Here is a 9,780-nt window from a genome sequence, read left to right as displayed (position 1 = left end):
GTATTTAGTTCTACACTCAAAGCTATTAATGCTATTTCTAGATTTAATTTCATTTTATTTCCAGGTACAAGTTGCAAATCACTAGGGGCGTTTTCGCACTCACCTTCAAGTGGTGCGACCACCCTCCTCACGCCGGCGGATCTGCAGGGATTTCGCACCAGAAGCGCCGGCGCACCCAAAAGAGCCGGCGACTTCCATCGCGAAACCAGCTCAAACGGAAACCGCCAAGAAGCAGGAAAACGTTTGAGCTGGTTTCGCAACGGAAGTCGCCGGCTCTTTTGGGTGCGCCGGCGCTTCTGGTGCGAAATCCCTGCAGATCCGCCGGCGTGAGGAGGGTGGTCGCACCACTTGAAGGTGAGTGCGAAAACGCCCTAGGTGTATTGCAGTCTGTTTTTATTTTAATTCTATCCACCAACTTGATGCTAAAGTCTGATTTTTGTTTTGCACTAATGCTTTGGACTGATATGATTATTATTTTGGAATTATTATAATTTGTTTTTGGCATTTATTTTTAAAAAGAGTGGGTGGAGGAAAGTTGTTTTACATGTTTCCCATCCAACAGCCTTCCCTGCTGTGACTCCTTTTTTTCAGTCTGTTTTTCTCTCAGAGGGTCTCCTTTCCAGTCTAAGCAGGGCTTTTTTTTTTTTTGAGCAGGAATCCAGTTCCGGCTGGCTTGGTGTCAGGGGGTGTGGCCTAATATGCAAATGACTCTTGCTGGGTTTTTTTCTACAAAAAGCCGTGTAAAACAATGGTGACAGCAGGGGGTGTGGCCTAATATGCAGATAAATTTCTGCTGGGCTTTTTCTGCATAAAAAGCCCTGAGTCTAAGCATGGCTGAACAGGGTGGGTGACAGGTGGGGGGGGGGGAGTGTTGTAGAGGAGAAATACAGTGGGCCTTGGGAAGATAAAGTATTTCCCTTTTACCTCCTGCAAAATGGACACATCTGAACTTCCATTCAGGTGGGAAGGAAATTCTGTCCCACCTTTGCCATACCATCTCTCTCACTCTTTCTGGCCATAGTCCTTGCCTGCCACCAATCCCTCTCCCCTCCTTCTTTCATTGTTCAGGCCTAACTAGTCGTCCCACCAAACCAGAAAACAGAATTGGCTTTCTATCTGCTCCGGACCACTTGGGAAGTTTCCCGATCGCAGGGAGCCATGTTGATGGCAGTGACGCCTCCACCGGGGTGGCAAGTTTGCGTGTTGCCAAAGCGCCTGCAAGAAACAGCAAAAAAAAAAACCACATGGATTTGGAAGTTCCAGATCACTACCTGGACTCATTTTCAACCTAGAACCAACATTTAGGTTTTTTATTTCCAAACTTGGCACATGTGCAGCGCACTGCAAGCCTGACCATTCCTTTGTGCCTCTCTCCCTCCTCATTGCTAAGATGCATGCATGCATTGATAAAAACTCTGCCAAAAAGCAATCTTGGAGTGATTCATATATACAGTTGTGTCGTGGTCCTCTCTCAGTGGTGTCTAATCACAGAGCAAGAGTCCCAGCCCCAGCATACAAAAATCTTGATGTGTAATCTTGCACGCTGTAGTGTACTGGGAGCTTCAAATGAAGACCCATTGTTTGAGAGGCTCCTTGCAGCTGCATTCAGAGCGGCTGCCATTGCTGAGCCAGCCAATCAGGCAATACCTATTTGAATGAAGCCCATGCAAATGAGGGTTCCAAGCACCTGTTTTTCTATTGGGTTGTTTATTGCTGGAGGTGTGTTTTGGGTGGAGTTTCTGTGTATATAGTTGCAGCTTGCTACGTGTGTTTCTTGCTAATAAAGGGCTATACTGAAATCACTCAAGCATCTGAACCCACTACTTTACACATACAATTATATCAAGATGGCCAATAATGTAAAGAGGAAGAGGAGACAAGAAGCAAATTAAGAGAAAGAACTAAACGCTGCAGCGAATTGAAAACAATTTAATTCTTTTCCAATCAGCCTGTCCTAAAACAATGAATCAAGCGTGAACAGACTGTTCAGTTGCTTTCTGGAATTAGAATGACCTTCTTGGAGGAGGAACCTCTTGCATCTGCATGAGTGACTGATCAGAGCTTGCCATCTTCCATTCGGCAGGAGATTCAAAGCAAAGACTCATGCAGAAACAAGGCATGGGCTCTTCTTGGGAAGGATTATCCTTACTCTGTCTCATACACTTGAAAAACAGTAAACCTTCAGTTGTGCCCCAGAAGAAGTAACTTGGGTTGCCGCTCTCAGAACTTTGAAAATTTCAGTGGACATTCATCAAGGAAGTTAAGAAGAAACAGATGCCTCAAAACACCAATCTACCTCCACGTGTTCATCTCCAGGTCAAATGCCTCTACTGTGGTCACGTGGACGGTACCATCATAGCCCCCAATGGCTAGGAGATAGCCATTTGCAGCAGCAAGGCTGACCTGCACGAAGGAAGAAATGCAGTTATTCTCAGGTTTTTAGTTAAGAAGGCAGAGGCCAACACTACATGCCGAAACCCATTGACTCAAATGTTAATGAAGAATCCAATTACCAGGTTCATTTGACAGTACTGGCCATAGATGGGGATATCAGCTTCAGGGGCACAGTGATTCTTGGGTCCAGGATGGGACCGCGAATCACTGTCACCTCTCCTGCCATGGCCAAGAAGAAGAAGAAGATGATATTGGATTTATATCCCGCCCTCCCCTCTGAAGAGTCTCAGAGCGGCTCACAATCTCCTTTACCTTCCTCCCCCACAACAGACACCCTGTGAGGTGGGTGGGGCTGGAGAGGGCTCTCACAGCAGCTGCCCTTTCAAGGACAACCTCTGCCAGAGCTATGGCTGACCCAAGGCCATCCCAGCAGCTGCAAGTGGAGGAGTGGGGAATCAAACCCGGTTCTCCCAGATAAGAGTCCACACACTTAACCACTACACCAAACTGGCTCTCCAAGCAACAGGCAGCCCTCACCACACTAAAGGCAATATTCAGTTGATATTTGTGTTTGCACATCTTTTAAATTTGCATTTTACCTATTAACACAACCTACCTTCAATTTCTCTCACTATAATTCTTTCTAACTTATGCTATCCATTCTTTCTCCTTGTATTTAAATATTCCCTTTTGTTTGGTTCGGGATGGAGCAAGGCAGTATTCTTAGCTTAAGAGTCAAAATTCTAGCCCAATTACCAGTTAATTTACCCTTAGAAGATATTTATTAATTAATTAATTTACCTCTAGATTGATTGATTGGCGAACTGCATGTTATCTTAAATGCTAAAAAAAGATGTTCTGCAATGTTATATATACCATAGTACTTTATGCATAGTAAAATTTTGTTATATATGGAATTAATCTACTTGATACTACTTCACCCAACAAAGTTCTGTATAACTTGGAATTTCTAATAAACTTATCATATGTTTAAAAAAAAATAAAATAAATTTGCATGATTTTCCACCAGGCTGACAGGACTTTTTTGGAGCAACTATATTACTGTTTACTCCCCCCTCCTTCTCCATCAGAGCTGGAAAGATAAAGAAGGCTTTGCCTTTCAGCAAGCATGGAAGCTTGGGTTACCGTAACAGTGAAATGGTTTTATGTTTTTAAGTCCACTTCCTTTTGAAATCTTGGGAAGTGTGCACTACTGAGATTTTCTAATGTGCAAAACATGAGGGTTGGTTCCTACTGAAGACATGAACAGTCCTTCAGAAAAGGGCCATCTGCTGGCTTTCCCAACCATCATTTCCCCCGAGTTCCCATAACATAGCTGCGACCCAATACCTTGCTCCTCTTGGACTTCATGGGCACTACAGCAGACCATTCATTGGCAACAGGATCAAACCGCTCCACACTGCGCAGTTCTGTGAGGTCATCCCGCCCGCCGACAGCATAGATCTTCGCTTGGAAGGTGGTGCACCCGAGGTACTCTCTACAGGTCCGCAGGGGAGAGCAAGGGGTCCACCTATCTTCCGTCGGATTGTAACGCTCCACTGTGACAAAAGAAAGAGTGTCCTCTTTCTCAGTTGCTGGTTCTGTCTCTTGCACTGCTCGAGGGTCTGATTAATCTTTTCGTTTCTGAATGAATGGGTTATTTGTAGACTGCATGTGTCACTAGTACATTCTCCTCTTAAGAAGAACCTCTACAGAAGACAAAGTGACCTCTTTCTCAGTTGTTGGTTCTACTTTCACTGCTAGAGTCTCTGATCAAACTTTTTTGTTTGTAAAGGAATGGATTATTCATAGACTGCATATGTCACTAGTACATTCTTCCCTTAAGGAGAACCTCAACAAGGTCATCCTGGACTTGTCATTAGAAGGTTGCTGGTTTGTGGGTGCCAGGTTTGACCTGGGCAAGCTTTAGCTGGCATGCAGAGCAAGAGAAGGGGTCTGCACCTTTATGGGAGGAGTTGTGTTTTAATGGTAAAGGATACTGTGGGCATGCTTCCCATTTAACTGCCTGGGTGGAGAGAATAACCTGCCCCCAGCCTCAATTTCCTGAGCCTGAAGAACTGAGGAGGGGGGGAAATGGCTACTACATAATGATGCTGTAGGAATTTTCCCTACGCTCTAGGAATTTTCCCTATTCCCTATGGCAAAGATCATAGACACTAGGGGAGGCAGCCTAGAGCATCAGCTAGAAGTGACAGCACATCCTCCCAAAATGCCGCCCTCCCCAGGCACTATCTCCCTGCATTTGCCAAAGCAGTGATGGTAACACTAGTTGTGGAATTAGGTAGACTTTTAAGCTGATTGGGCAAGGCCACTTTAAAGGAAGTTGGAATGTCACTCTATTTATTTATTTAGTGCTGAACATTCAAGAGCAAAATTCCTCGCTTTCCAAACTTCCTCTGACCAAATCAGATCTGCCACCAGTCTCTCCCATTTACCTGAATATAATGGGGAACAGCCATCGGACCCCCCAACAGCATACAGGTAACCATCAAGCACAGCCAGGCCGAGGCCCCTCCGGCGGCGATTCATGGGTGCCACTCTGCACCACCTATTTAGCAAAGGGTCATACCTAAAAAAGTACATGCACAATTGTGAGACTGCATGAATAGTAAAAGTAATGCTTAAATCAGGGGTGTCGAACTCATTTGCTATGAGGGCAGGATCTTGACCTTGTCGGGCCGGGCCATGTGTGTCATAAAATGTAATGCCAGGTCAGGGAGATATAAACTTTATAAAGGACACAGACAAACACACACACTCAGCCTAATCCACTTCACTGGCTTTCTGAGCCTCAGCCAACAGGAGGAAGAGAGGCTTGGCTCAGTAGCTCTGCTGTGCAATTGAGAGCGCCTGGCAAAGCTAGCTCTCCTTTCCCCACTTCCTCCCAAATGGAGCTTTGCTCTGTAGTTCCTGTGTGATTGAGCAAGCCTGAAAAAGCAAGCAGTGATGCAGAAGGAAGCAAGAGGGGGAAAAGGAAGCAGTAAGTTGCTTGGGGGGCTGATAGGAGCCCTCCAGGGGCATGATTCAACCCCTGGGCCGCATGTTTGACACCCCTGACTTAGATGATAGCAGGGGTGGAATTCTAACAGGAGCTCCTTTGCATATTAGGCCACATCCCCTGATGTAGCCAATCCTCCAAGAGCTTACAAAAAAGAGTCTTGTAAGCTCTTGGAGGATTGACTACATCAGGGGTGTGCGGCCTAATATGCAAAGGAACTCCTGCTAGAATTCCACCCCGGATGATAGGATCTGGGAAGCAAAGTTAGAGATGGCCAATCCAACCCCAAACTATACCCCTTCTTCTCCCAAAAAAACCCATCCTGAATCTCAAGCACATAACTGTTGATGACTGTTATAAATGGATGAAAGAAGAGCTCAAAGTGACTTTTTTGGGGGGTGGCATCCACATTACAGCCTGCAGACCACCACTGGCCTGAGGACCCTTTTCATTCAGCACTTGAAGAAGCACTGCTGATCTTGCTTAAGGGATGTGTGTCTGGTGCTACCAGCCCAACCTCTTGTGCAACTCTCAACTTTTCTCTTAAGTAGGGCTTTGTAAAATGGGACAGAGCCTACCCTACCCGAGCCCAAGAAATTCCCTCAAGGAGGTCTTTGGACCATAAAGTTTAGATTTTTCTATTCTAGAATCTCCTCTGGAAATCAGAAAGACTAACTTTGAGGAGCAAAGGAATAGAGTACATCATTATTATTGGATGCCAGCCTCCAGGTGGGACCTGGGGATCTCCCAGAATTACTGCTCATCTCCAGACTACGGAGATCAGTTCCCCTACAGAGAATGGCTGCTTTGGAGTGTGGGCTCTATGGTATTGAACTCCACTGAGGTCCCTGTCCTCCCCAGGCTCCATTCCCAAATCTCCAGGAGTTTCCCAACCTGGAGCTGGCAACCCTACCCCCTAATCCCCCACCAGTGGGCAGGGGATCCTGACAACCTTATTAAGATGATGGGGTCTAGTTTGGATTCTTCCACATGGTAATTTCTAAATACAAGGTAGGGTTTCCTACAAAAAGTTGGAAAATTCCTGGAGATTGGGGGTGTATGGATTTATCCCAAACAGCAATGTCCCTGACATGATGACATCATGCAGAAGTGACATCATCATATTGGGAATGTTGTGTGGCAATTCTCTGGTTTGAGGGCAAAACTCTATGGTGTTTTGCCCTCAAACCAGAGCATTGCCACATGATGTCCCTGATGTGATGGCATCACTTCCAGGGGACATTGTTATTTGGGGTGGGGGTGCTCCACAAAAGCTCCCAAATCAGGTGATCCCCACCCCTACCTGATGAATGGGAACCCAAGATTACATACAGACCACTGAAAAGTGTAGATTTTAGGATGAACATCTGGTGAACATATGAACATATGAAGCTGCCTTATACTGAATCAGACCCTCGGTCCATCAAAGTCAGTATTGTCTACTCAGACTGGCAGCGGCTCTCCAGGGTCTCAAGCTGAGTTTTTTCACACCTATTTGCCTGGACCCTTTTTTGGAGATGCCAGGGATTGAACCTGGGACCTTCTGCTTCCCAAGCAGATGCTCTACCACTGAGCCACCGTCCCTCCCCACACATTGGTGTGCAATGGGGTCTCCACTGTGGTTCCCATGGGAGCCACACCACCTACCGACACCTTTCCTGGGCCAATCAAGGGTTTTTATAAATGGGTGGAGTCAGGTGAGGTTCTTGTGCAGCAGGGCTTCTGATCACCCATACACATTACAATAAATGCTTCAACAGCAGCTGCCTAGTCCACAGTATTGGGTTTTTTTCTCTTTCGCTCCTCTTCCTTAGTGTAGGTTTATAATTACTCTTCTTCTCCTCTGCATTTGGGCTTCCTCTGTGTGGTTGGCTCCCCCTCCTGCAGCCGCCATGCTGTAGTTGTGCCCACCACCTTGTGTTAGAATTCCAAATGTGCCCACAGACTCAGAGAGGTTCAGGAAAAGTGTGGGCTGCCATCAGTTTTTTTTTAAAAAAATTAAAAACTCACGGTGTCAGGAAACATAAAATGGTGTGAAAATAACAAAGTCACAGGTTTGATTTGCATGACAGGGATTTTTCGGGTCGAAAGATGGAAAATTTAAAAATTTTCCCTCCCCCCCGCTGCCCAGTCAGGCTGGCCTGTCCCACCTGAAGACTACAGTGGCAACATCTTGGGCTTTCGGCAGCTATGGAGGGTGGAAGCATGCCTTAACATGCTGCAATTTTAAGCTGGGCAGCAACACGAATGGCGGTATGTACTGAATTTACTGCTTTGCGGTAGCAGCGCAGGCATCTGGGCAACCACAGGAAATGCTGTTGACACTGATAGATTTGAACTTGGAACAGCAACCAATGAGCGGTCTTGACAAGAAACTTGACTGCCGTGATTCGGTATGGGAATCGGGTGCGTGGGTGTGTTTCTATTGCATGAATATAAGCAGGGTCTCGGTCCTGCCATGTTGACTTTTAGTATGCAGGAGAAATAAAGCATGTTCTGTGTTGAACTCCACTGCATCAAACTCACTATTTAACAAATGGGGAAGGCTTTCTGTTGCCGCTGTTCATCCTGCCCTTCAGTTTGCAGCCTTGTTTTCAGCAACTCTAGTCTGTTTTTTGGAAGCCTTTTCAGGCCTGCATAACAACATCTCCAGCCCTTTTTTCTCCCTCTGACTCATGCCATCCTATCCAGAGCGTGCCCTTCTGCCTTCCAATTTCCTTTCCCTCCTATTTCTTAGAATGTACTGTTACACTCAATTGTCTCGTCTTCACGCTCTCATCTGTCCTCATCCCTCTCCAATATTTATCCATACATTTTCTTCTCTCACAAAGCTCTTGACAAGTCCTTCGCCAACACTGCATTTCAAGCTCACCTCTGGCTTTCTCTCTTTCATGTGGAACTTACAAAGCCATCTGTATTTCACATCCCTACCAAGCTGTATATATGTTTGTACGTTCTGTAAGCTTCTCTTACAGAAAGTAAACATTCCTTTTGTAAGCCAAAAGAATAAAGTAGGGTTGCCATCAAAATGCTGCTGAATAGCAGACACCATCTCAGAAGAAGCATTCCCTCTCACAACAGAGAAGACAGGAATGCCTCTTCCATGCTGGGAGAAGAAGCTTTCCTTCCCATGTAGGAGGGATGAGAGATTGTCTGCAATCAGGGGTGGAATTCTAGCAGGAGCTCCTTTGCATATTAGGCCACGCACCCCTGAAGTAGCCAATCCTCCAAGAGCTTACAAGGCTCTTTTTTGTAAGCTCTTGGAGGATTGGCCACATCAGGGGTGTGTGGCCTATTATGCAAAGGAGCTCCTGCTAGAATTCTACCCCTGTCTGCAATGCTATTGACAGGTGTAAGTGTGTGGGAATGGAATGCCTCTGTGCAGATGGTACTGGAAGAGGCACTCTGATGAGAAGAAGAGAACGGGGAATCTCTAAGATGTCCTCTGCCAGCTCCAGATTGTATAAAAGCACTTTTTCAAATTGCTGCCCAGTCAGGGGTTTCTGTTTAAAAAATGGATCAAAAGATATTTAGTTGATTTAGTAAACATTGGAGCTTTAGCCACATCCAGGACTGTGGGCTGCCATCTGTTTGTTTGTTTGTTTGTTTTTAATTAAAAACCTTGATTGAACTTTTATTTAAACCCCCTTTAAAAACTGCTTCAGGGGCCTGAAACATGATAATGAGCAGGGGAAAGGCTAAAATAACAAAAGCAGCAGAATGACGCTTAAATGCTATATCAAGTCAGAAGTAATAAAGCCAATAAAAGCAGCAGAGCAATAAAACTGTGAAAACAACAGAGATAGAAACAGCAAATGCAAGCTTAAGACACCCAACCAATTGTCTGGGCAAACAGAAAAGTTTCCTCCTGGTGTGTAATGCTGTAACAAGTTAGGCACTAGGCCAGTCACTTTAGGAAGGGTGTTTTACAGCTGAGGAGCCACCACCAAAGACGTCCTGTCAAGTGAACAGAAAACCTCTGCTAAACAATGCCACAGGTTGGCGCCTTTGCTGTCCCACCACCACACAGTTATCCAGGGGATGCAGCCTACCTCTCCACAGTGCTAAGGCACAACAGCCCATCATAGCCGCCCACACAATACAGGTAGCCTCCCAGCTCAGCAACAGCCACATCCCTCTTGGCTTCGCTGATTGGGGCCACGTCCCGCTTCCACAAGTTGGTTTCAGGCTCGTACCTTCAGCATTGGGAAAAAAAAGGAAATGCAAATGTCCGTCATTAGAAGTTGCTGATGTGGGCAAGCTCCTCTCACATGCCATGTAAGGAGGAAAGATTATGGCAGAGTAAAGTATGGCTGTAAGGAAGCTGACCTCGAAACCCAAAATAAGACACCAGCCAACCTCTTGGC

The 9,780-nt window shown here is 45.8% G+C and overlaps 1 protein-coding gene across 1 annotated transcript in view; it reads right to left on the bottom strand.

The window, feature by feature from the left end:
* Nucleotides 1-1,008: 1,008 nt before the first annotated feature.
* The window catches only part of LOC132580238 (kelch-like protein 20), a 28,109-nt gene continuing 19,337 nt past the window's right edge, over nucleotides 1,009-9,780 (bottom strand). The window contains exons 4-8 of the mRNA XM_060250944.1: nucleotides 9,466-9,609; nucleotides 4,851-4,984; nucleotides 3,745-3,953; nucleotides 2,297-2,403; nucleotides 1,009-1,215 (exon numbers count right to left, since the gene is read on the bottom strand). Of these exons, the coding sequence (XP_060106927.1) occupies nucleotides 1,113-1,215; nucleotides 2,297-2,403; nucleotides 3,745-3,953; nucleotides 4,851-4,984; nucleotides 9,466-9,609 (697 nt within the window). The 3' untranslated portion in view covers nucleotides 1,009-1,112. The remainder of the gene's footprint in view (nucleotides 1,216-2,296; nucleotides 2,404-3,744; nucleotides 3,954-4,850; nucleotides 4,985-9,465; nucleotides 9,610-9,780) is intronic.

Source organism: Heteronotia binoei, chromosome 12, assembly GCF_032191835.1.
Source record: "Heteronotia binoei isolate CCM8104 ecotype False Entrance Well chromosome 12, APGP_CSIRO_Hbin_v1, whole genome shotgun sequence".
In the NCBI taxonomy this organism is placed as follows: domain Eukaryota; kingdom Metazoa; phylum Chordata; class Lepidosauria; order Squamata; family Gekkonidae; genus Heteronotia; species Heteronotia binoei.
This window is presented reverse-complemented; position numbering and strand designations above follow the sequence as displayed.